The 27971-nt window shown below is 41.4% G+C and overlaps 1 protein-coding gene across 11 annotated transcripts in view; it reads left to right on the top strand.

Annotated features, from left to right (window-relative positions):
- Positions 1–26326, top strand: part of rbm47 (RNA binding motif protein 47) — a 167083-nt gene extending 140757 nt beyond the window's left edge. For 9 of the 11 annotated variants that reach the window (XM_080188445.1, XM_080188500.1, XM_080188465.1 and 6 more), the window contains 4 exons: positions 2430–3577; positions 12773–12979; positions 21172–21347; positions 21801–26326. In XM_080188445.1, the coding sequence (XP_080044571.1) occupies positions 2461–3577; positions 12773–12979; positions 21172–21347; positions 21801–22049 (1749 nt within the window). In that variant the 5' untranslated portion in view covers positions 2430–2460 and the 3' untranslated portion in view covers positions 22050–26326. The remainder of the gene's footprint in view (positions 1–2429; positions 3578–12772; positions 12980–21171; positions 21348–21800) is intronic. The other 2 variants (XM_080188511.1, XM_080188426.1) reach the window with 2 other exon arrangements.
- Positions 26327–27971: the final 1645 nt, after the last annotated feature.

Raw genomic sequence — 27971 nt, forward strand, 5'->3', positions numbered from 1 at the left:
ATTTGCGCGTTAACAGCCCGCCCCATCTCCAGATCATTATTCGGGGGCCTATAGACGACACCCACCAGCGTCTTCCTCCCTTTGCTGTTCCTAATCTCTACCCACAACGATTCCACCCTCTGCTCCTTGGCTCCAATATCATCCCTTGCTACCACCGTGATGCTATCCTTAATCAGCATAGCTACGCCCCCCCCTTTTCCCTCCTGTCTATCCTTCCTAAACACTTGATAGCCCTGTACATTCAGCTCCCAGTCCCTGTCACCCTGCAGCCACGTCTCTGTAATGGCCACCAGATCGTATCCATTTGTGTCGATCTGCGCCATCAGCTCATCCACTTTATTCCGAATGCTTCGTGCATTCAGATAAAGTGCTTTCATCCCAGCCTTTACCTGGACCCTATTTGCCGCAACGCCACCAACTATACTCACGCCCCCTACTCCCTCTATTATTGGGACATCCTCGGCCTCTTCCCTTACATGTACACTCTCCTTAACTTTAGACCTCGTAAGGTCACCTACCCTCACACCCTCCCCCCCACTAATTAGTTTAAAGCCCTGTCTACAGTCCTCTTTACTCGATTCGCCAACACTCTGGTCCCAGCACGGTTCAGACCAACCCCATCTCTCCCGAACAGGTCCCACCTACCCCAATACTGGTGCCAATGCCCCATAAATTCAAACCCATTCCTCCCACACCAATCCCTGAGCCCCCATTCACTTCCTTAATCCTGTCAACCCTACGCCCATCTGCACACGGTTCAGGCAGTAGCCCAGAGATAACCACCTTGTCGGTTCTACTTTTTAATTCCATTCCAAGCTTTTCATACTCCCTCCCCAGATCCTCAGTCTGCATTTTGCTTACGTCGCCGGCACCCACATGTACCACAACGACCGGATTCTCACCCTCCCACTCCAGGTTCCTCTGCAGCCCAGCTGCGACATCCCATACCCGAGCACCAGGCAGACAACACACCCTTCTGTGCACTTTGTCATTGTGACAAAGGACAGTGTCAATACCCTTCACCCCACTATCCCCAATCACTACTACGTTCCTTTTCCTTTTCTCTTTGCCTATGTCCTGCTGCAGCACTGTACCGTGTGCAGCTTGCTCACCAACCTCACCTGCCTCGTTCTCGTCCAACTTGGAAGCAAGAACCTCAAACCTGTTATGCAGATTAAGAGGCTGAGGCCTCCGCTCCTCACCCCCCTTCCTCTTCCCAGTAGCCCCCTCTTGTCCCTGACCCTTAGATTTAGCCAGTCTAGGGGGGGTGGATGTCACTTGCACCCCATTGACAATGGCACCCTCTCTCCCCTTGATGAGCCTCAGTGTCTGTAGCTCAGAGGCCAGCTCATTTACCCTGAGCTGGAGCTCCTCCAGCAACCTGCACTTACTGCAGACATGGTCACTGGGATGAACCCTAGGGTCCACCAGTTCCCACATCATACAGAAACCACACATCACATGCCCTTCCATTATTTACTGTAGTAGTTTTGAAAAAATTTTTTTTTTGTTTGTTTTTTTTTGTTTTTTTTGTTTTTCAAACGAACTCACCTGGCCTTTTTTCCTTCCAGCCCTTTTTGATATTAAGCCCTAGTAGCTCACTCTCCTTCCCTCTCACTCCGCTGCCCGCTCAGACGCTGCCCGCTGTCTACACCAGGCCTCCTTTTAAACCTGGCGCTGATTTAAATCTGATGAACCACAACTGCCTGCTAACCACTCCCTCAGAATTCTTAAAGCAGTAAATACAATAAATAAATGCTTTAAATAGTTCTACAAAGAACAAAGTGCTTTAAACTTATTTTAAACTGGTTTTTAACAGGTAAAATCTTAGCTGTCTCTCTGCTCCTTCACTCATCTGCTCCAGCAAACAATGGAAGGCTTCTCCTTGCATTAAATGCCAACATTCCATTTGCCTTCTGAATCACTTGCTGTATCTACATACTAACATTGTGTGATTTATGTACCAGGACGCCCAGATCCACCTGTATCACTGAGATCTGAATCTCTCTCCATTTAAATAGTATACTGCTTTCCTGTTCCTCCTGCCAAAGTGAATATGTTTACATTTTCCCACATTAAGCTAGCAGCCAAAGTTTTGCCCACTCACTTAATCTATCCATACTCCTTTTTAGACTCTACCTCCTCTTGGCAACCTATTTTCTTCCCTTTCTTGGTGTCATCAGCAAATTTAGCCACAATATGCTTAGTCTCTTCATCCAAGTCATTGATACAGGTGGTAGATTGTTGAGGTGCCAGCACTAGTTCCAGTTAGTCAACTTGAAAAAGACTCTACATTACACACTACAATATGTGCTCTTATCTTGTGTAGTAACCTTATCAAATGCCGTTTTGAAATCCATGTGCAGCACATATACAGGTTAAATTAATCTTGTTATTCAACTAAAAAGGTTTTCCTCTTGCCTTTTCAGGTCCAAGCACAATTTGAATGGTTTTGACAGAATGACAGCTGAAGACTCCAGCACCATGATGAGTACAGATTCTTGCAACATGTCTTCAACTAAAGTCCATGAAGGTGTTGCTGGTGCCCCTAATGAAGCTACCCTGCTTGCACTTATGGAACGTACAGGCTACACAATGGTTCAAGAAAATGGCCAGCGTAAATATGGTGGGCCTCCTCCTGGCTGGGAGGGACATCCTCCCCCTCGTGGTTGCGAGGTCTTTATTGGTAAAATTCCTCGTGATGTCTATGAAGATGAACTTGTCCCTGTTTTTGAGTCTGTGGGACGAATGTATGAGATGCGCTTGATGATGGACTTTGATGGTAAAAACCGAGGTTATGCCTTTGTCATGTTCACAGCCAAACATGAAGCTAAAAGAGCAGTTAGGGAGCTTAATAACTACGAGATTCGCCCAGGGAGGTTGCTGGGCGTCTGCAGCAGTGTGGACAACTGCAGACTTTTCATTGGGGGCATTCCAAAAATGAAAAAAAGAGAAGAGATTTTAGAAGAGATTTCTAAAGTAACAGAAGGTGTGTTAGATGTGATTGTCTATGCCAGTGCAGCTGACAAGATGAAAAACCGAGGATTTGCATTCGTAGAGTATGAAAGTCACCGGGCTGCTGCCATGGCCCGGAGAAAACTGATGCCCGGAAGAATCCAGCTGTGGGGTCACCAGATTGCAGTCGACTGGGCTGAACCAGAGATAGATGTTGACGAAGATGTGATGGAAACTGTTAAAATTCTTTATGTGAGAAATCTCATGATTGAAACCATGGAGGACACAATAAAAAAAATCTTTAGTCAGTTCAACCCCGGCTGTGTGGAGCGGGTAAAGAAAATTCGAGATTACGCTTTTGTTCATTTCACCACCAGAGATGATGCTGTCCTTGCCATGGAGAAATTAAATGGAATCGACCTTGAAGGTTCCTACATTGAGGTGACCCTCGCCAAGCCTGTGGACAAAGAGCAGTATAGTCGTTACCAGAAAGCAGCAAAAGGAGGACCAACAGAAACTCCTCAAGCAAACATTGTTTACTCATGTGATCCCTACGCGCTAGCCTATTATGGGTATCCTTACAACACACTGATTGGTCCCAACAGAGAATATTTTGCCAAAGGTCAGTAAAACATTATGACTTGAACACGTTGATAAGCATTTTTTAGGAGGGTGAAAGATGTTGGGCTGGATTCTCTGACCTTGCCTGGAGCTGGGATCTTCTGACTCCACTGCAACAAAAGGAGATTTGGCTGAATGTCACAGTCTCCATTCTCGCTCCCAGTGGCAGCAGGGCGTGCATGACCAGAGAGTTCTGGCCTTTGTTTTTTGAGTTTGTTACCATTTAAACTGGATGATAGCAAGTCAGATGCCCATCTTATATCACTCCCAATTTTTATTTCCATTGAAGATCTGCTATCATATTGTTCCCAAATTTGCAGTAGCGGTACATCATTGAAATATTTTATGATGCACATCTGAACATCAGAGGACAGTGAGAAACAAAGAACAAAGGAAATTACAGCACAGGAACAGGCCCTTCGGCCCTCCAAGCCTGCACCGACCATGCTATCCAACTTAACTAAAACCCCCTACCGTTCTGGGGACCATATCCCTCTATTCCCATCCTATTCATGTATTTGTCAAGACATCTGTTAAAAGTCACTACCGTATCTGCTTCCACTACCTCCTCTGGCAGCAAGTTCCAGGCACCACCCTCTGTGTAAAAAATCTGCCTCATACATCTCCTTTAAACCTTGCACCTTGCAGCTTAAACGTGTGCCCCCTGGTAATTGACTCTTTCACCCTGAGAAAAGCTTCTAACTATGCACTCTGTCCATTGCCTCTCATAATCTTGTAGACTTCTATCAGGTTGCCCCTCAACCTCCATCTTTCCAGTGAGAATAAACCAAGTTTCTCCAACCTCTCCTCATAGTTAATGCCCTCCATACCAGGCAACATCCTGGTAAATCTTTTCTATACCCTCTCCAAAGCCTCCACATCCTTCTGGTAGTGTGGTGACCAGAATTGAACACTATATTTCAAATGCAGCCTAACTAAGGTTCTATAAAGCTGCAACATGACTTGCCAATTTTTAAACTCAGTGCTCCGGCCAATGAGGGCAAGCATGCCGTATGCCTTCTTAACTACCTTCTCCACCTGCATTGCCAATTTCAGTGACCTGTGTACCTGTACACCCAGGTCCCTTTGTTTATCAATACTCTTAAGGGTTCTGTCATTTATAGTATATTTCCTATCTGTATTAGACCTTCCAAAGTGCATTACCTCACATTTGTCCGGATTAAACTCATCTGCCATCTCTCTGCCTAAGTCTCCAACTGATCTATATTTTCTGCTGTTCCTCATCACTATCCGCAAATCCACCAACCTTTGTGTTGTCCACAAACTTACTAATCAAACCAGTTACAATTTCCTCCAAATCATTTATATATATCACAAACAGCAAAGGTCCCAGCACTGATCCCTGAGGAACATCACTTGTCACAGCTCTCCATTCAAAAAAGCACCCTTCCACTGCTATCCTCTATCTTCTTTGACCAAGCCAGTTTTGTATCCACCTTGCCAGTTCACCTGTGATCCCATGCATCTTCACCTTCTACACCTGTCTGCCATGAGGGACCTTGTCAAAGGCCTTACTGAAGTCCATGTAGACAACATCCACTGCCCTACCTTCATCGATCATCTTTGTCACTTTCTTGAAAAACTCGATCAAGTTAGTGAGACACGACCTCCCCTTCACAAAACCATGTTGCCTGTCAGTAATACGTCCACTTATTTCCAAGTGGGAATAACTCCTGTCTGGAAGCATCCTCCAGTAATTTCCCTACCACTGATGTAAGGCTCACTGACCTGTGATTACCTGGATTATTCTTGCTACCCTTTCTTAAACAAAGGAACAACGTAGGCTATTCTTCAATCCTCTGGGACCTGCCCTGTAGCCAGTGAGGATATAAAGATTTCTCTGAAGGCCCCAGCCATGTCCTCCTTTTGCCTCTCTCAATATTCTTGGATATATCCCATCAGGTTCTGGAGACTTCTCTATCTTAATGTTCCTCAAGAACCGCAATACCTCCTCCTTTTGATCTCAACATGACTCAAACTATCTGTACACCCTTTCCCAGACTCATCATCCACTAAGTCCTTCTCTTTGGTGAATACTGACGCAAAGTACTCATTTAATATCTCACCCATTTCCTCTGGCTCCACGAATAGATTCCCTCCCTTGCCCTTGAATGGGCCAATCCTCTTCCTAGCTACCCTCTTGCTCTTTACTTATGTATAAAAAGCTTTCGGATTTTCCTTAATCCTGCTGACCAATGATTTTTCATGACCCCTTTTAGCGCTTCTTGCTTAAGTTTCTTTCTACTTTCCTTGTATTCCACACTTGCTTCGTGTGTTCCCAGCCTCCTAGCTTTGACAAATGCTTCCTTTTTCTCTTTGACTAAGCTCACAATATCCCTCATTATCCAAAGTTCCCAAAACTTGCTATACTTATCCTTCATCCTTACAGGAATATGCTAGTCCTGAATCCCAATCAACTTACACTTAAGTTGGAAAGAGAAATTGGTTTTCCATTGGGAAGACCTGAATCACAGAGCATTAGTGATAATATATTTCAGATTTGGCAAGACATAAATTTTGAATTGAATGCTCACACAGCTTGTATATTTGAGTGCTGCTTTATTCAGTATATTAATGGTATACTTAGGTATGTGGTGCTTAAAATCTTGAGTTCCCAGATGGAAGTTTGCAGTGCTGATGTTCATTTATTCTTTTGCTCAAAGCAACACCAACACAATTAAACAATTTCTACAACTTTAATTCTGTGTATTCCTTCTTGCTACTGTTTGTAGAACCACATGACCAAATTTGTTTCTCATTTTACGACCAATAGGTCTACAATTTCCAGTTGTTTCTTCTGGGAGCGAGGTAGCATAATTCTTAAAGGACTGGGTTAGCAGCCCAGAGTTTGAGTTCAAAGCTTATGCAAAAGTGAGATCAATAAAATCAGCCACTGGGTGGGATTCCCTGATCTCATCCATCTCATTCACTCCACTACAATGAGAACAGAGAATTTAGCATTTCGGCCAAAACTCCATTCACTTTCGGCAGCACCGGAGAATCCCAGTCACAAACAAGGATGGAGATTTTCAGCATATATTGTCTAGAATTTGGAAGAATGTGAAGTGGTTTCATTAAAATGTAAAAAATCTTTAGAGGCTTGGTCCCAAAAAGGGGAATAACAACAAAACTATTTATTAACTATAATAACTATTCACAGAGAGTGAAAATGATGCTACCAATTGAATTGACTCCAAGGGCGGGATATTATGGCCTCACTTGTCTCAAAACCGTCAGAGGCCAATGATTTTTTTCAGGGAACGTCCCTCGCCTGCTCTGATACCCGTGGCGGGTGGGGTGGTATAATTCAGGCCCAAGTCTTAGTCTGCCAGGGAGAGCCCGTGATCAGCTCCAGGATTCACGTGCTTTTTTCTAATTGGCTGGACGGGTCATATGAACTTCCAAAACTTCACCCTTTAAAAGGGATTCGTTACTGCAGTCAGATTAGATGCTTAGTTGGAGAGTTTTGAATTAAGGATAATTGTCTCAGATCAGGGGAGCATTTAGGATCGAATGAGGGATAATTTCTTCATTTAAAGGATTGTGAAGCTTTGGAATTCCTTGCTACAGAGTGTGAATGTTCAGTCATTGAATAGATTCAAAACTGAAATTAAAAGATTTACAGACACTGAGGGGTTGAAAGGGATAATACTAGAAAGTAGAGATGATGTAGCAACTCAGCCACAATTCCATCAAATGTTGGAGCACAGCTGATGGCCCATTTGGCCTACTCCTGCTGCTGTTTCTTAGAGCTGAATTTTTGCAGCGTGGGAATAACTGAGGAGCCCTTTAGAAATTACAGGCTGGTCCCAACTCTGGGATTCCTGACCCCATACCTGGGCTTTCTGATTTTCTGGGGTATCTTTTAAGGGTGTAGGCTGGTTCAGATCATGAATCCACTTCTGCTCTGGCCTGTTGCACTGCAAGGAGAGGCACGCACTATTCCTCCGCAATTTTCATGGAAAGGGGCCAAATTTTTAAAGAATTGTGATTCACACCATCTCTGAGGTGTCATGAACCATAGTCTGCATCATAGGACTTTTTCAAAGTTAAGTTCAAATGGTCCTTCTCATGACTGCCATGCCAATTTATGCCCCCCATACACTCCCATGGCCACTCATGCCCTTCATGCCAAGCAATGACACTTTCATGTCAATGACCCATTATACACTGTATAGAACCAATACGCCCTATAGTGACACTAGGATATGTGAAACAAAATTTTAAAGAACAGTCATTCAACTGACCAGTATCAGTAGAAGACACTTCAAGCAGTTATAACCTTTAACCTTGTTAAATAAACATTGTGCAATTGTTCAAAGAATAAATCAAACAATGCTTTCTTTGGGGCATAGTGGGGCAATGGTCATGGCAATGCTGTAGCCTGGCATGAAAGGCATGAAAGCTCTTGGGGGAGGGTGGGGTTTAGCCTGACACTGGAGCATGATGAATTATGGGGATTAGGTGGGAGGTATTGCTTGGCATATTGGCATCAGTGGCCAAGAGGTGGGTGGAGTGTATTACCTGTATGGGATACATGTGGAGTGTTAGGTGTTGAAGTGACGTGAGGGATGAGGGCTAAAGCACCTTACTTTTTAATAATTGGGACAAAGTCCCATAACATCAAAGTGGGCCTCTGATCTCTTTCCCTAGTCACTGGCCCAACTGCAGTCTAGAGTCACGTTGTTCTCCCCCCTCTCCCACCAGCCCCCACTCACTCACCCACCCACCCAACAATGAAGATCCAGTGTTTGTGGGCACTTGCTCCCAAGGGGACTGCAAGAAATTTCCTGACTCTTACCAGCCTTGAAGATGAAAATCTAGGCTTTATTCTCTTTTTCCACCTCATAATACTTCGCATCATTTTGCTTTTTATAGCCCAGTTCACCAGATTTCAACTTTTCTATTTGTGTAAACCGCCTTTTAGCTTGATGCTTACTTACTCTTACCTCATTTGTTGACTATGGTTGCTTAACTACACAAATGGAGCTTTTGTCTTTTGAGTGTAGGTGTTGGTTTTGTATTGTGGCAAATACTTCTTTCAATAATTCTTACTATTTGTAAGAAGGTTCACCTGGTAACCATTTGGCCCAATTTACTGTGGTTAATTTACATGCCATTCCTTTGAAGTTTGCTTTATTTAAATTAAAAAGCTTGGTTTGTGACTTACTCTTTTACTCACTCAAACCTGAAATTCAATGATGATATGGTCATTTGTTCAGTGTTATGGGCCACTCTTACAGATTGTTAACTAATACAAGTGTGGCCATTAAATCTAGTAGGACCAGTTCCCTCAGTTCTAAGGCATTTTGTTCCATCAAACTATCCTGACAAACCTCAAAATTTACTACTTATAGACAAATTCCACTAAAACTTTGCTTCATATACTGTTTGTTAATTCTATCCAAAGCATTTCCACTGGCTGCTTGCCCTTAATGAAATCCCTTATTAGCGACAGCTGTAATTTTGTTTTTTAACAATATTGCTATGTTTGAAATCTTGTACCCTGCAGTAGTTAGCTCCCAGTCATTTCCATCTTTTAACCAAGTCTCCATTTTGGTGACTGTAACATACTCTTTAAACTAACTTGGTGTTTATCACTCACTGATGTTAACAGGCATGCTATGTGCATTCATATGCAGAACTCTTATTTGGATAACTGCTTCCACTTTGCCCATTTGCCCCAGTGGTGACACTGTTTGCCTTACAACAGATTGTTGCTAATGCTCTATTGCAGCAACAGTTTAATATGTTCTTACCGTTCTTGCGTTATTTTTTAACAGGTGTTGCATCATTTTCTTTCTTCAATCTTTTGGTTTCTGGAGTATTAAATTATCCTTTTTCACTTAACATCTTGTACTCTGAGATCTGCTGTCATCTCTTCTCTATGTAACCTTGCTATAATTTTTTACAATAAGAAGTCTCACAACACCAGGTTAAAATCCAACAGGTTTATTTGATAGTAAACGCCACAAGCTTTCAGAACACTGTTCCTTCACCAGGTGAGTGGAGAGTTCTGATCAGAAACAGAGCATATAAAGGCACACACAGTTTACAGAGTACTGATTAGAATGCGAGTCTTTACAGCTAATCTGCTATTCAAGTCTTAAAGGTGCAGACAACGTGAGTGGAGATAGCATTAAGCATAGGTTAAAGAGATGTGTATTGTCTCCAGACAGGACAGTAAATGAGATATTGCAAGTTCAGGCAAGTCATGGGGGTTACAGATAGTGCGACATGAACCCAAGATCCCGGTTGAGGCCATCCTCATGTGTGTGGAACTTGGCTATCAGTTTCTGCTCAGTGACTCTGCGCTGTTGTATGCCATGAAGGCTGACTTGGAGAACGTTTACCTGAAGATCAGAGGCCAAATGCCCGTGACCGCTGAAGTGTTCGCCCACAGGAAGGGAACAGTCTTACCTGGTGTTTGTCGAGCGGTGTTCATTCATCCATTGTCGTAGCGTCTGCATGGTCCCCCCAGTGTACCATGCTTCGGGACATCCTTTCCTGCAACGTATTTGGTAAGCAATGTTGGCCGAGTTGCAAGAGTGTGTGCCTGGTGGATGATGTTCTCATGTGAGATGATGACATCTGTGTCAATGATCCGGCATGTCTTGCAGAGGTTGCTGAGGCAGGGTTGTGTGGTGTCGTGGTCATTGTTCTCCTGAAGGCTGGGTAGTATGCTGCGAACAATGGTCTGTTTGAGGTTGTGCGGTTGTTTGAAGGCAAGAACTGGGGGTGTGCAGATGGCCCTGGTGAGATGTTCGTCGTCATCAATGTCATCATCTCACGTGAGAACACCATCCACCAGGTACACGGCACATACTCTTGCAACTCGGCCAAATTGTCCACCTAATACGCTGCAGGAAAGGATGTCCCGAAGCATGGTACATTGGGGAGACCATGCAGACACTACAACAATGGATGAATGAACACCGCTCGACAATCACCAGGCAAGACTGTTCCCTTCCTGTTGGCGAACATTTCAGCAGTCATGGGCATTCAGCCTCTGATCTTCAGGTAAACGTTCTGTCATGACATACGCTGAGCAGAAACTGATAGCCAAGTTCCGCACACATGAGGATGGCCTCAATCGGGATCTTGGGTTCATGTCACACTATCTGTAACCCCATGAACTTGCAAAGATGAACTTGCAATATCTCATTTACTGTCCTGTCTGGAGACAATACACATCTCTTTAACCTATGCTTAATGCTAAATCCACTCACATTGTCTGCACCTTTAAGACTTGAATAGCAGATTAGCTGTAAAGACTTGCATTCTAATCAGTATTCTGTAAACTGTGTGTGCCTTTATATGCCCTGCTTCTGATCAGAACTCCCACTCACCTGACAAAGGAACAACGCTCCGAAAGCTTGTGGCGTTTACTATCAAATAATCCTGTTGGACTTTAACCTGGTGTTGTGAGACTTCTTACTGTTTATACCCCAGTCCAATGCCAGCATCTTCACATTATAATTTTTTACACAGACCCTTCCCTTTCTTCATTGATTAAAAGTCCTCTCTACAGCCTTATTTATTTTTTTAGAACCTTTGTCCACTGCAGTCCAGGTACAGCCCATTTCAGCTCTCAGCTCTATGTTAGTACTGGTTACTGGTATTAGTTTCATAGAACCTCTCCTTCCCACATCACTTGTTCAATCATGTATGTATCCCTGATCTATTTGTTCCTGTGCCAATTAACATGGATTAGGTAATGATCTGAAAGTCACCGCCCACAAAATCTATCTTTTGAATTTAGTTCCTAGCTTATCAGGACCTGTTGTTGGTTCCAATGTGGATCATGACTTTTGGCTATTCCCTTTCCTGTTCAAAGTTCCTTTCTGGTTGCTTCATCCTTTCCTTAATTTCCTCTTCTCTCACCGTTTTCCCTTCTTGCTCCCCTTCATTGCCCACTTTTCCTGTTTCCCAATACTCCCTTCCCTCTTCCTTCACAATGTAGCTCCTACCCTCATCCTTTTACGGGTGGTTATACTGGTCAGATGTACACTGTGGGCAGAAATTCACATTATTCCAAAGAAAGGGAAGTTTAGGTTATTCATTAACATAGTCAAACCACACCCTCAAAGTGCTGGCTGTCCACGCTAAAAGAAATTATTTGGCACAAGTAATATTTGCCTGCTCCGCTCCTCAATACATGCCAGCAGGGTACAGCACCACGAGTACAATCAGTCCCTTGGTACCATTTTGAAGTGTGAACCTGCCAGGATTATCAGTATTATTTCGATTTTGGAGGAAATCACACCTATGCTTCAGCAGCTATGCTGAGCCACAAAACACCAGGCAAGGAAACAGCCCTGCAACCTCCAAGGTTCCCCTGTGGTTGAAGCACCATCAGCTAGTAAAATATAGAGTTTTGGATATATGCACAGAGCAGGCTTAGGGAGAGCAGAAATGATTCAGGCAACTGATTCTGGATTTTAACTGCAGTTTCAGATGGGGCAATCCATGTTTTAGCAGCTCCTACATTAAAAAATAGCTCTCTTAATTCCTCCCTTTTTCTTTTGATGGCAATCTTAAATTTGTGCAGTCAGGTTACTAACTTAACTAATCAGTGAAAATCTTTGTTTTCCTTTATCTTACTTTAACCCATTACAATTTTGAACGCTTCAAAATACCTTCTTGTCTACTCACCACTTTAAATGCTTCAATCAATAGACCTGTGACCACTGGTATGTTACCCGAGGACTGTATAGCTCAAAATGTTCTCCTCAGACACAGACCAAATATAACAATGCTGCTTGGTGTTTTCACAGTTCAAGCAGACTTAACGTGAAATACTTTACAAATAAAAAGTAAACATTTATTTATTAGTCACAAATAGGTTGACATTAACACTGCAATGAAATTATTGTGAAAATCCTCTAGTCGTCACGCTTCAGCACTTATCCAGGTACACTGAGGAAGAATTTAGCATGGCCAATGCACCTAAACAGCACGTCTTTCGAACTGTGGGAGGAAACTGGAGTCCCTGAAGGAAACACACACGGACACGGGGAGAATGTGCAAGCTCCACACAGACAGTGACCCAAGTTAGAAATCAAACCTGAGGTTTAGGATCCTCAAAAACCTGGTGGCAATTCTGAATAATGAAATTTATCATTTTAAATACGACATTGGCCCTATTTTTAAAATTGGACATTTTGTTTTAAAGCAGGCACTGTGCGTGGCCGAGGTAGAGGGGCAGCTGGCAACAGAGCAGCAGGACCTCGTGGATCGTACCTGGGTGGATATTCTGCAGGCAGAGGTATTTACAGCAGATATCATGAAGGGAAGGCCAAGCAACAGGACAAAGCGTATGAACTGATACCCAGCTTAGATCTGGCTACAGTCAGTCCAGTCGCTATGAAACCTGGTGCAGGTTAGTAAAGGGAATGTTTTGCTAAACATTTACCTTAACAGCTAGAGAAAAAAAGAAGAAAAATGCGAAGCTTAATGTCTTAGGATTCTTCTTAAAACCCTATAGGATTTTGAAATATTCCTGTAGGATGATACATAATCTCAATAAACATTGAGAAGCTGGAATTTTGTGACTCACTGCTAAATTCGCATGGAAGTTCTCAGTTAGATACTTTGGATACTTTATCACGATGAGGCAGCATATCCTCATCTTGAATAAAGCGTCATTACATGTGGTTATGAACAAACCAATTTTTTAATATTAATTTATGAAACACATGTCCAATTTGCAGGATACCAGCTGGTAACATTCCAGCAATTTTAATGTTGCTGCAAATTGAAGTTTGTATTGGAATGATGAAACTTCTCAGTTTCTAACTCTTGGACAAAAGTTTGCAACCTTCAGATCCTCTGGCACAACTTCTATATCAAGGAATGTTTAACAGATTGTGGTCTGAGTCCCTATTTTCCTCTCTCAATTCCCTCAGAATTTTAGACTAAAGCTTAGTGCCTCTTCCGTTTTGACTTGGACCAACTTTAACAGTTCTTTATCAGTACTAATTCCTTATCTATAATCACGCTAATTCTTTATCAGTAGTTGCCCTACCTAACTACTGCACCTCATCTTCTGAACCACTTCGGTCCTGCTAGCATATCTTTCATATAGAAACTAAGGAGAGGCAAGTTTTGTATGTTTCGTGTAAATATTTCTTTTCTCCCTCTCTAATCGACTCTAACTTTCTTAACTACTCTTTTGTTTCCTAAACATCTTAATCCTTTACTAATGTAAGATCTTTACATCACTTGTCAATCCTTCTTTGTATATTCTCTCAGCTTCCCCTCTCTATTTTCCATATTCGTCGTGCTGTTATCTTTAGGAAATATCAAATGCCGCCATCCTAAGTCTCATTTAAATTTGATTTTCTCCACTCAACTAAAGAATACCAACTTTTATTGCACCCCTTTTACCACTTGTGGGAATATGTCCAATTGTGTCTTAACTTCTCTGGTCCAAAATCTTTGCTTTGTGTCTATTGCCCTATCTATCATTTTCTGTTTCTGATTTATCTGGATAGTTCCTTTATGATTTTATTCAAATATTGGATTTTCTTTTGATCCAGTCAAGCACCATTTGGGCTGTTGTTAACTCCCAGCAGATGAGGGGTGACTTTATTGAAGTATATAAAATCATGAGGGGCATACATAAGATGAACACATATATTTCCAGGGAAGGGGAATTGAAAACTAGAGGTTTAAGATGAGAGTGGAAAGATTTACAAGGGACCTGAGGGGCAACTTCTTCAAGCAGAGGATGGTGTATATATAGAATGAGATGCCAGAGAAAATGGTTGAGGGAAGTATAGTAGTAACATTTAAAAGGCATTTGGATAAGTACATGGATGAAAAAGGATTAGCGGGATATGGGCCAAATGTGGGCAATTGGGACTAGCTGGGAAGGCACCATGGTCAGCATGGACCAGTTGGGTCGAAGGGCCTGTTTGCATGCTGTATTGCCCTGTGACTTTGAGTTGGGGAGGAGGGGGATGGATATTGGGGAGTGGGGGTGTGACTGTTACCTCTCACTTTCAATTACATATTGAAATATATTAAGCTGTGGGTGCTTTACAAAGAACATAGAACAGTACAGCATAGGAACAGGCCCTTTGGCCCACCAAGTCTGTGCCAACACATGACGCCTTTCTAAACTAAAGACCTGTTGTCTCTATGCGGTCCATATCCCTCTATTCCTTGTCTATTCATATATCTGACAAGATGCTTCTTAAACATTGCTTGTGTATCTGCTTCTGTCACCTCCTCTGGCAGCGCATTCCAAGCACTACCACCCTCTGTTTGAAAAAATTGCCTTTAAACTTTCCCCTTTTTACTTTAAACACCACCACCACAGCCCCCCCCCCACCGCCCCCATTTCTGGTATTCAAGTGAAAATGAAGCAAGTTTATCCAATCTTTGGTCATAGCTAAGACCCTCCAAATCAGACAACATCCTGGTAAAACAGAAATTGCTGGAAAATCTCAGCAGGTCTAACAGTTTCTATGGAAAGAGAATAGGGTCAATTTTTGAGCCTGGATGATTTTCGTCGAAGCTCAAATTTTCCAGCATTTTCTGTTTTTCTTTCAGATTCCAGCATCCACAGTATTTTGCTTTTAATATCCTGGTAAACCTTTTCTGTACCCTCTCTAAAGCCTCCACATCCTTCTCATAGTGTGGTAACCAGAATTGTATACAATATTCCAAGTATGACCTAACCAAAGTTCCATACAACTGCAACATGACTTGCTAATTTTTATACTCTATGCCCTGACTGATGAAGGCAAACATGCTGTGTATACCTTGTTGATCCCTTATTCACTTGTGTTGCCACATTCAGGAAACTGTGAACCTGTACACCTCGATCCCCCTGTATGGTAATGTTTCTCAGGGTTCTACCATTTATTTACCACATACCTTCTCTGCATTAGAACTTCAAAAATGCATGTTGCATTTGCCCAGATTAAATTACACCTGCCATTTCTCTTCCTAAGTCTCCAGCCCATCTATATCCTTCTGCATCTCTGACAATCCTCCTCGCTACCCACAGCTCCCCCAGTCTTTGCATTATCCACAAACTTAATAATCAGACCATCTATATTCTCCTCCAATTCATTTATATGTATTACAAACAACAGCACTGATCCCTACAGAATACCACAGGTCCCCAGTCAGAAATTCAGCCTTCTACCGCTACTCTCTCTTCTATAACCAAGCCATTTCCATGTCCATCTAATTGGTTCATCATGGATCCCATGTGAATTCATCTTCTATATCAGCCTGCCATGGGAGGGCCTTGTCAAAGGCCTTGCTAAAATCCATGTAGACAACATCCACCACCCTGCCTTTATCAATTGTTTTTGTCTTTTCCTCAAAAAACTCAATCAAGTTTGTGAGATATGACCTCCCCCGCACAAACCCATGCTGCCTATTGTTAATGAGTCCATATTTTTCCAAAATGTGAGTAAATTCTACCCCCAGTAATATTCTCTAATAATTTCCTTACCACTGACATAAAGCTGACTAGCTTGTAATTTTCTGGATTATCCCTGTTGCCTTTCTTAAACAAAGGAACAACTTTAGCTATTCTCCAATCCTCTGGAACCTCTCCTATAACTAAAAAAGATACAAAAGTTGTATGCAAGGCCCCAGCAAATTCCTCCCTCACCTCCTTCAGTATTCTGGGATAGATCCCTTCAGGTCCTGGAGACTTGAGTACCTTAATGCTTTTCAAAATACCCAATACCTCCTTTTTTATATTGACATGTTGTAAAATATCAACATAACCTCTCTAGTCTCACCATCCACCATGTCCTCCTCCTTTGTGAATACTGATGCAAAATATTGTTAAGGATCTCACCCACTTCCTCTGACTCCTTTGGTGGACCTACCCTGTCCCTTGCTACCCTTTTGCTCCTGATATACACATGAAGCATCTTGGGATTTTTCTTAATCCTGTCTGCCAAGGATGTCTCATGGCCCCTTTTAGCCCTCCTAGCTTCTTTTCTGATTCCTTTATATTCTTCAAAGGCTCTTTCAGTCTTCAGTTTCCTAAACCTTATATATGCCTCCTTTCTCTTTTTGACTAAGCTCTGAATTTCTGTTGTCATCCAAGGATCCTGAATCTTGTCAAATTATCCTTCATATTCCCAGGAACATACTGGTTCTGAACTCTAATGAACTGGCCTTTAAAAGATTCTCACACAACAGATGAGGATTTATCCTCAGCCACTCCCAATCTACATTCCCCAGTTTCTGTTTAATATTATCGTAGTTAGTCTTTCCCCAATTTAGTACTTTTATCCAAGGATTACTCTTACTCTTATCAATAAGTAACTTAAAATTCACAGAATTACGATCACTGTTCCCAAAATGCTCCCCCACTGAAAACTTCAATTACCTCGCTGGGCTCATTCTCCAATACCAGGGCCAGTATGGCCCCTTCCCTCGTTGGACTATTTCTATATTGCTTCAAAAAACCTCCTGGATACATCTAACAAATTCCCTCCATTGAAGCCCCGGCACTAAGGCAGTAGAAGTCAATATAGGGGAAGTTAAAATCACCCACCACAATAACCCTGTATTTTTACATTTTTCTATAATCTGCCCACATATCCATTCCTCTAACTCCCACTGGCTGTTGCGAGGCCTGTAGTACAACCCCATCAAAGTGATTGCATCTTTCCTATTCCTGAGCTCTACCCATTTGGCCTCACTGAATGAGCACTTTAAGGTGTCCTCCCTCAGTGATATTCTCCCTAATCAGTAACACAACTTTCCCACCACTTTTACATCCCTATTATGCCTGAAACATCTAAATCTTGGAACGTTAAGCTGTTCCTATCTCAACCAAGTCTCTGTAATACCCACACCATCATACTCACATGTACTAATCCAAGCTCTAAATTCATCTGCCTTACCAGTCATACACTTCGCATTAAAACAAATACACTTCAGATCGCCAGACCCACCATGTTCAGGAACCCCTCCCTGTCTGTTCTTCCCAGAGACTACGATCTTACTGGCCTTAATCTCTAACTTCTTCTCAGCTATTTCACTTGTTGATTTACTGCTCTAGTTCCTACCCCTCTGCCATACTACTTTAAATCCTCCTGAGTGACGCTAGCAAGCCTCCCTGCCAAGATGTTGATGCCCCTCCAGTTTAGGTGCAATTCATTTTTCTTATACTTGTCCCATCTGCCCTCAAAGACATCCCAATGATCCACATATGTGAAGTCCTGCCTCCTATACCAGCTCATCAGCCACATAGCTTTCTATTCCTAGCCTTACAGACACATGGCACAGGGAGTAACCCCAAAATCATAACCCTAGAGGTCCTGCAATTAGCTAACTCCATGAACTCCGTTTGCAGGACCTTGTCACTCTTCCTGTTTATGTCATTATGTCAATATTACCATGATCTCTGGCTACTCACCCTCCTTTTTGAGAATGTCTCATGCTCTCTCAAAGACATCCTTGACCCTGGCACCTGAGAGGCAACACACCATCCTGGAGTCTCTTTTGTGGCTACAGAAATGCCTATCAATGCCCCTGACTATAGCGTCCCCTGTTACTAATACTCTGCTGCACTTTGAGCCTCCTGGCTGTACAACAGAGCCCGCTGTAGTGCCACCACTCTGGCTGCTGCTGTTGCCATCTCTTGATAGGCAATTCTTCCCAACAGTATCTAAAGTGGTATACCTGTTAGAGAGGGAGATAGCCACAGAGGACTCCTGCACTGTCTGTCTGCCCCTTCTATCAGTCACTCATCTATCTGCCTAAGCATTAGGTGTGGCCACATCTCTAAAACTCTTGTCTATGTCGCTTTCTGCCTCCTGCATGCTGCTAAGTGTGTCCAACTGCCGCTCCAACTGATACATGCAGTTCGACAGGAGCTGCAATTTGATACAGTTCCTGTAGATGTAGAATTGTCAGGGACATTTGAATTGTCTCTGATTTCCCACATTCTGCAGGAGAAGTATATTACCTCTCTGCCATTTTTGCCAGCTAGCAACTATTTAATTTAAAATAAATTTCTATTAAATTAACTTACAGATAAGTAATTGGTCAGATAGTGTTAGATTCTCACTAAAAAATGCTAAATACACAATTTGAGCCTTTTACCTGCTTTCCCCATATATAGTTCCATCAAGCCTGTCTCAACTTCACGCAGCCAATGTAAAGCAAACTATTAAACGTTTCCAAGAAATCCTTGAGAACCTGTTAAATGATGGCGACAGTCTACAAATAGGGGGGTGCAAATCAGTTGGCAGTGAATCAAGATGTCAATGGAAAGGGAAATTGGGCAGCATGTATAAGGGTGACTGTTTCACTTAAAATCCCAACTAGGTTTAACTCTTGAATAATCTCTCAAACTGTTTGCAACATTCTTTTAAAATAATTTATATGTATGTATATCATATATACATATATATAATTATATCTATATATGTAAAAGAATTAAAATCTAATTTCATAATGTAGTTGGTTTTCAAACGTTTGTTCGCAATACCCAGCTCTACCTCATCACCTCCTCCCTCAATTCCTCCACTGCTGTTAAACTGTCAGACTACTTGTTTGACATCCAGACTGGAATCTTCCATTCTGGAGTCTAAGTTCAGTGGATAACAGGAAGTTGGAAGTGATTTCCATTCGGGACAAGATGGCTGATCACTCATGATGTTGCACTGTTAAGCCCATTAAGTATGCTTCAGCAAAGAACCTGCTGATTGTCGTGGTGGGGACAGGCAGGAAGTCATGGAATCAAAGGTCTTGGTGCTATATTTAAAGGGCACCCAGTCAGCTTGCACTATCCCTTCCATCTTTGCCCAGCCACTGCTCCACCACTCTCTGCCAACACTTCTTCCCTTCCTCGATCATCCTTCACGCAACTTACATTGCCACCGCCCGACCTCAAGCAAAAGCTGGCATTTGCAGACACTCTGCAAAGAGGAACTTGCAGCAGTTAGTCACTGTTAATCATAGAAGAAGTCTACTTTGCCAGGTGCAAGCCACCTATGTGAATGTTCTAATTTCTTGCTGGCAGGGAACTTTATTCAGAGGGGGCACTTGATTCCAAGGACCTGTGTTCGATTCTTGGGTCACTCTGTGTGGAGTTTGCACGTTCTCCCCGTGTCTGCGTGGGTTTCTTCCAGGTGCTCCAGTTTCCTCCCACATTCTGAAAGACGTGCTGCTTAGGTGCATTGACCCGAACAGATGCCAGAGTGTGGCGACTAGGGGAATTTCACAGTACGTCATTGCAATGTTAATGTAAGCCTTACCTGGCATTTTAATGAGTATGTGTGATTTTCTGATGCATTGTAAAAGGCTCTCCTGACATTGTTCGTCAGAAAGGTTGACCCACCTTTTACCCAACTTTAAAGTCTCGAGAACTTAACTCCTAAAGTTTATCCTGCAGCTGGGGAGCTGATTCTTGATCTCGTGCCAAATTAAGTTCTCCCATGTCTCGAGCTTCCTGCTGTTGGCAGGACCAGAGGATTCCACCCCAATACTGAACGAGCAGAAATTTCCTCCAGTCAAATATCAGGAGGACTGAAGCCACTGGGCAGTATGTTACAGCCTCGCTCATCGTGAAACCAGAAAATCTCGCCCGAGGTCAACGGATCTTTCCATATTCCGCCACTCGCCTGCTCCAATTCCAATGGCTGGTGGCAGTAAAATACTGACCATTACTTTTGTTCCCTGCTCCAAACTCCATTCCTGAGCTCTCAACTTCACCCCTTTTTTATGGTAATAGCCTGAGACTAAAAATGATTGTTGCAACTATGGTGTCATATTTGATACCCAGGTGACATATCTGTGCCATCATTAAGAACATCTATTTCCACCTGAGCAACACCACCTGATTTTGCCCCTGCCTCAGCTCACCTGTTGTTTACACCCTGATTTATACCTTTTGTTACTGATAGATTTGACCAGTCCAATGCACTCCTGGCTGACCTCCATTGTGCTACCTTCAATAAACTTAAGATCATCCAAAACTGTACTGATTTGCACCAAATCCCATTCACTGCTATGCTCGCTAATCTGCATCAATTTCCGATCTTGAATTTCAAGTTTGTATTCTTGATTGAATTCTTTCCTTGGCCTCACTTCTATATATCGCTGTAATCTCTTCCAGTCCACAATCCTCTTGAGGTATTTGTGTTAATCTCATTCTGGCCTCTTGAGCATTCCAGATTTTAATTGCTCAAATTTTGATGGCAATTCCTTCAACTGGCTACATCCTCAGCTCAGAAATTTCCTCCCAACACATCTCCAGGTCGCAACTTTACTTCCTACCTTGAAAGTGCTCTTTGTAACATGTATCTTTGACCAAGAGAAAACCAAGCTCTTAGTCATCTGACCTAATATTCCCAGAACACCAGCTTAAAGTCCAAACAGGTTTACTTGTAGCAAAAGCAGCAAGCTCTTGGGACAACCTGTCCCTTCGTCAGGTGGCTGGGAGTTCTTCTGAGAAGTGCCCTGGGCCCTTTTATATGTTAAAGGTGCCGTATAAATATTAGTTGTTGCTATGACATATTATCATAGAAAATTTATTATCTGTGGTAAAAATTATTAATTGGTGCTTTTATTTGATTTCAGTGGCCATTCCTTCCATCGGAACCCAATACCAAGTCTTTCAAGCGGCTCCAGGCACTAAGCTAATGGAAGATAGCAAAATGCACCCCATGGAACATGTCCTTAATCCTATTGCTGTGCAAACTGATCCCAATGGAGCAACCATCATTCCTACAGTTTCCACTCCTCCACCCTTTCAGGTATTAAAAAAAGATTTTTCTGAAAGTACAATATTTGTTATCTTTCTCTACAGTATTATGTCAGTGAAAACTCCTCTGCTTGTTCAGTTGATATGTACACTGCCAGTATAACATTGAGCCACCCAAGCATGGGAAATCTTTAATTTGAGCAATGGTTAGAGACTGGGCAGAACTGAGTGATTGGTACCTTGAGCTAACAATGGGAAATTGACATGCCAGAGCCCTTTCTTATTAGCGTCCAGTGACTCCTGGAGTAAAATAACTGCATAGAATAGAACCGTAATATACTTAGCCTGTGATTCAAGCAATGAGTGAATTTCAGGATCCATATATTTAGGTATACAGGTGGCCTGACTATTTTCAATTCCTGGTGTCAATATGCAGTTTTAATTTGCTAACCATTATTTTTTAAATCACATTGCAAAGCAATAACACTGTTTTGTTTCCTTGTAGACTCGGCCAATAACTCCAGTATATGCCATGGCCTCCAATATCCAACGAATTCCCACAGCTGGGTTCTATGGGGCAAGTTATGTACCGATTGCAGCTCCTGCTTCTGCTGCCACTATGGCAACACTGCAAAAGAACGCCGCCACCGCAGCAGCAGTGGCTGCCTACGGAGGGTATGCCGGCTATGTACCACCGGCATTTCCTACAGCAACCTTTCAAGTCCCTCTACATGATTTCTACCAAACTTATTAGGATTTTCTAGCAATGACATTATTGTAGTGAAGGAACATACTGGTATTTATGAAGAAAAAAACATAGTTTGATGTGAAAGAATTTTTTTAGGACTTCAGCAAACATCACAGCCAAAACTATGTGAAAGAGAGACAAATGTTTTAAAAAGTGCTATTTGTTAGTAAATTTTGAAAAGCATATTTTAAGAGTTTTTGAAGATTATAACCTTTTGGTAGAAACACTTCTATGCATTTTTATTATGGAAACACTTTTTTAAAAAATTCCTTTTTAGCAGATACTAAAAATCTTCCGTCCGTAAGGTTTGAACGTTTTGAATGTGGACATCTTAAAAACTAGAAAAAAGTGTGGATTTTGACATGTTAATACTTATGAAGGTTTTGTGTGACTTGTTCACTCCAGTTATCTATCCTACTTGGTGCCTTCAAGAAAAAAAAAATCAGCCTTAATTGGATTACAGTACATGTAAATAAATACTAGTCAACGTTTAACCCAAATACTGTATAACCAAACTTCACCTGTAATTTTTTTAACTGGCCACCAAGAATTGTGTATGATACTGGATCTTTATATGTTGTTCCTGTGGGGAGCAACACTATTTTTGTTTCTTTAAGCTCTGCCAGGAAATAGTCCCAGAGCTATGATACTAAAGATTTGGACTGTCAGCTACGAGGCCCAAACTTGACTTCTAGTTTATTAATCTTCACAATTTGGCCTTTTACAGAGGCTACATTTCACCAGCTACAGACTGGTTGTTCATGGTATTGACCTTGACAGAATTGTTCTAAGTATCCAGGGTTTGCTCCACATTCCTAAGGAGGAATGTATATGTGTTTGTCTCTTGGGATAGGATATGGGTACTCTTGAAAGAGGAAGGAAAGCAAGGGAAAGATACACCCATGGCAGCATTATACAATTGTTTGAGGGTAAATTATTATCCACTTAACAAACACAATGGGACTGAAACATAAAGGACATTAAGTACGACATTAAGTAGACGATAAACCTATAGTGGTATGCTTAACATAGTGTAAGTTTCACTTTCCTTTGCAATGCTCTTTATTTCCCTGTGTGTCCTGCTTGAAGTTCAGCCATATGGTGCTGGATTTTTGGACAAGGGCTAAAGTAGACCTTGTCGGCATGAAGTGCTATATTAATAACTTTTATCATGTTAAAGAAAATTCCTAGCTGATTTGAGGTGGTAATGTAGTTTGGGTAGTAGTGATGTTGTATTTGGTTCTGTGTAACAAATTAGATTTTGTGTGTGTGTGTGTGTGTGTGTGTGTGTGTGTGTGTGTGTGTGTGTGTGTGTGTGTGTGTGTGTGTGTGTGTGTGTGTGTGTGTGTGTATTATGTTTTAATATAAGTTTATGAGCAAATGGCTTTTATGGTGCAGCAGCATAGATATGTGGTTTACCACAGAATTTTATCAATTTCTTTCAATGCTATATTACTATATTATAGTAGGAACTAAATATATTGTTGCAGTGTTTCAATGGCCTGTTTAAAGGCTTTCAAAAAAAGTCCCATTTAAATAGTGTCATGATACTCAGTAAAACCTGCATAATGTGACCCCATGCTTTGGGCTGACCAATAGAAACTGCTGATAACAGCCTGATATCCAGTTGAGCTGCATTCATTGTTTTAACCTGAGAAAATGATTGTTCAAAGTGCTGTGGATTAATATGGGGTTTTAGGTAACAGCTCTGGCCATTTTACTCTAACACTCACTACTGTTTATAGAAGTTCCCTCATTATACTGCTTGCATATAATGATAAACTACCACAAACACTAATTAAAATCTTTTAAGGACACCATTTTGAAGACAAAGTATAATCAATGAATTTTTAATGTTTCACATTCAGTCTCACCTTCTCACTCTGATGGGAAGACAAAATATTCCACCGACTGTAGGATGGCATTATAAAGGCAGCTGCTCCATGTACCAGTATTGCCTTGATTTCTCAGCTCTGATAACCTAGAGAGCTAACGCAACAAACAAATTTGCCTCGCACCTAAAATCCAATGAGGCATATAGAAGTTTTTATGCACATTCTGTATATCCATACATCACACATCACATTTTTTCATTTTTCTTTTTCCAAGTCTCACTGTTTGTGTCACTCTCAGAATCTCACCAGAAACATCTCAATAATGACTGATTCTTTGAAACCCATTGTGCAATATCATATGCAGCCCTAAATCTCGACATTGGACAGGGCCGCACCAAGACCTGGAACAGAGCTGAACAGGGCTTACGTATACTGGCACCAGTTGGTGTGCCAGTTTCTTAGCATTATTCCTAGCGTTGGCCCTGTTGGGGAGGCAGGTTTGGGATCTGGCAAAGCCATGTGCTCCCAGCCATGTTGACAAGAAATAATGAAGGCTGACTAGAAAATCAGAGTTCCTGATGTGGCAGGGGCCAGGGTGTCAGCTTTTCTGGCATACCCACAGGCTCTTTCAACCTGCCTGGATATGGTTGAAGACAAAGACCACATAGCAAAAGCTTTCCCTCCCCATAGTGGTGGTCTGGTTGCTTTTTGCATTTTTAATTTTAATTTTTAATAGAGTTGATGAGGGGGAACCTTCACTTTATATCGCTCCAGCTTCATGTTCAGCCCTGCAGCTTCGAAAGCCTGCACACCGCCCTTAACGGTTGTCTCTGTGCAAATTATGAAGGTGCCTTGGTCAAAATCCCAGTGTTTGACTGTTTACCCCAGAGGGGATGGGAATGGGGTTGTTTCAGAAACTGGAAACAACCTTGATTCCTTGTGAAAATTCAGCCCATCCTATTTCCTACACTTGATTTTGTTTTTAAAGGAGTGTACAGTTCACCAGAAATTCCTAAATATAGGAATTCTGATTAGCAGAAACATACTTCCTATTTACACTGTGCAGTATTGGACCGGGTAAGCCCTAAGCAAAGAATGGCACATGGACATTTCTTCCTTACTATCGACACTAATAGGACAATAAGTTCACTGTTATGTGCAAAAAAGTTATGTTATTAAAATGAGGCTTGAATCATGAAAACAACAGTAAAGACTTCCAATGTCATAGACACACAGGCAACACTCCCACGGTGAACAAAGCACTCCCTTCACCCAGTTATTTCATTCAGTAATGCTGTTAAATGTCTGGGGAAATCTATGGGTACCTGAGTAAATTGTTCCCATTAGTAGAGCCCAAAATTAAAAGGAATAAAACTTTAATTATTTCACAGGTGGACCTTACCCAGACGACTTATTAAGACGTTACTCAGTCTTGTTTTAAAAATATTTGTAATGGTCCTATCCCTCTATCGTTAGATCTGACATACTGAATTCAAAATTCTTTACATTTGGGCAAATTTCCTGCATGCATTTAGTACAAACATTTTTAAAAATTGTGATTTATTCAGTTACCAAAAAATGGATACCGCTGCTAGAAAACACTTAAAGTAACTTTCCTAGAATTTTAAATGCCTCAGTTTCTTAAAATAAATATTCAGTTTCCAAAGGTGCCTACTGTATCTTTTGCTTATTATATGTTAAATACATTTTATTAACATACAAAGTATCCAGGGTAACACCACTAGATCAGAGCACAAGAAGTTGTCCAAAAATATATTTTTTAGTTATTTTATTATCTTATAAAGAAAAAAGTGGGGTATGGTGAGATTTTGAGATTCCTTTTATTCCAAAAAACTTTTATTTGGCTACTGAGGTTTGCTTTTCTGGATAGTCTTTTGGAGCCTGGTTAAGTAAAAAGAATGTAGATGTATTTAAATAAAATATTATTTAACTTGCAAGGCACAGTCTAGTCCAGTTAGAAGTGGGAGAGTTCTTTGAAAAAAAACAAAGGGTTTCGAGTAACTTTGAGTCAGGTAGCAAAAGTTTAATGTATTTTTATTTGCTTCTCTTTGCACGAAGAAGGACCTAACAATGACCTAACAGGGCTAAAGTATTGATTATGTTATGGGTAGAGGCCCGTGAAAGGTCAAGGAACTTGTTGGGTAGGATCTATTCTTGTGCTATTCTATTTTAGCCATTCCATTCAAGCAGCATTTTATAGTATTTTATCTCAAAATGTTGGCCTGGTGCATATAAAAGAACAAGGTATACATAGAAAAAGATTCTTAAACTAGTGTGCCTTATTAGCAAACAAATGCATTACCATCAGGTGTTTTGAGCTCTTCAGCTATATATTTTCTATTTTTCTTGTGTTTTAAAAGCTTGAGTTTATTCTGTTGGTGCATTTATATTTCTAAAGCAGTAGTCAATAAAGCATTATGAAACCCATTTGCCTGATTGTGTTGTGCTGGAAATGTCATCAATTAAGTAGATTTCTCAATTTGAGTTCAATAATCTTGGATGATGAACAGCAATAGGAATGGAGAAATGGTAAACTATTGCAATGGGTGAAATTAAATGACTGGACTATTACCAAAGTCACAAGATTGGCTCTATAAAAAGAAAACATTGTAGCAGATTGTTCTAATTATAGACCATAAAATCAACTACATAAATCAAATTTTCATTTAATATTTTAATGTCCAAAGAATCTAGAATGGTAAGTGAAGCATGAGTGTGATGCCTATTTTGATTTTCATATAAACTCATATTCGTATGAGATCTAGTGGTGCCAAAAATGCAGAGTCCAAAGATCCCAGCAAATACACTGGGATCACACTCAATTACTGCCCCCACCATTGATCCCGTCAGTTGTGGGAACAATAGGGGGCAAAGCCCATGCATACCCCTGACTAGTGGAGCTGGAGGCACAATCTTGGGACATCAATAAAAGAGTTTCACACTCCCCAAAACAATTTACTGCATGCACATCCCCTCCATACCACATTGCAACCGCCCTCCCCCCAACTATAAATCTTGCTCTGCACCACACTCCCCCACCCCCCTGCTCCCAAGGTAGGCAAAATATGTTAATTTTTTCCCAGTCCTTGAGAATTCAAGCAGCATCCGAGGTCTCCCAAAGCAAATCTCATTATAATCATTTCTGAAGTCAGTACACCTCTTTTTACTGGACATGTCAAATCACAAACTTCATCAGGCTTCCTGGAGCCTGGGGATATGGGAACAGCCAGGATTAGGAATCTTGTGCTCCAAAGCTGCTCTGGATGCATTGAGGATCAATCCCAAAGACTAAAAGCAGCTTTTTGGTAAGGTTGGGAACTGCCAGAGCAGCTGAGCAATTTTGGGACTTCAGTTTTAAAACAAGAAGCAAATGTTTGAACAGCATCTTTCCCAATGCATTTTACAAACTGGCCACTGTTTAAAATAGTAACCACAGCTGTCAATTTGCACACAGCACAATTCCACAAAACCAGATAATCTATGTTAGTGCTGTTGAATAAATGTTGACCAGAATATTGAGGAGCACTGATTGCTCTTATGTAAAGCCATACGATAGGAACTTTTACCTGAGAGAGCATGCGGAGGTTTAATTCAACATCTTTTTGAAAAGGCATGACCTCTATCAATGCCAGACTCCATTAGAGTGTCAGCCAAGTTTTTATATTCTGCTCTCTAGAGTGGGACTTGAAGCGCCAACTTCTGACGCAAATGGAGAAGAGCTATCCACTGAGCCGTAGCTGATGTGGCTGTTACATACAATACCAGATAAATGCAATTTCTTGGTCTTTGCAACTGAAATATTAAGTTGTTGGAATATGTCATCAAACAGGGGGAACACAGATTAAATTTGAGTTCTGTATTGACTCCATTTCATGAGTGATGCTTCTGCAGTCTAACAGAAAAAACTTGAATTAAAATAATTTATCTTCACACGACTGCAAACTTTCAGCAAATCAACACACGGACCGTGGAAGAAAACTGGAAATGCTGCTTATTGAGTGCACACTTAATCCAGAATCAAATTTAGGCCATTTCTGATTTGTTTACAAAGAAATAATTTAAAAAGCAACAA

This window comes from Carcharhinus amblyrhynchos, chromosome 1 (genome assembly GCF_965287045.1).
Source record: "Carcharhinus amblyrhynchos chromosome 1, sCarAmb.v2.hapA, whole genome shotgun sequence".
Taxonomy (NCBI): domain Eukaryota; kingdom Metazoa; phylum Chordata; class Chondrichthyes; order Carcharhiniformes; family Carcharhinidae; genus Carcharhinus; species Carcharhinus amblyrhynchos.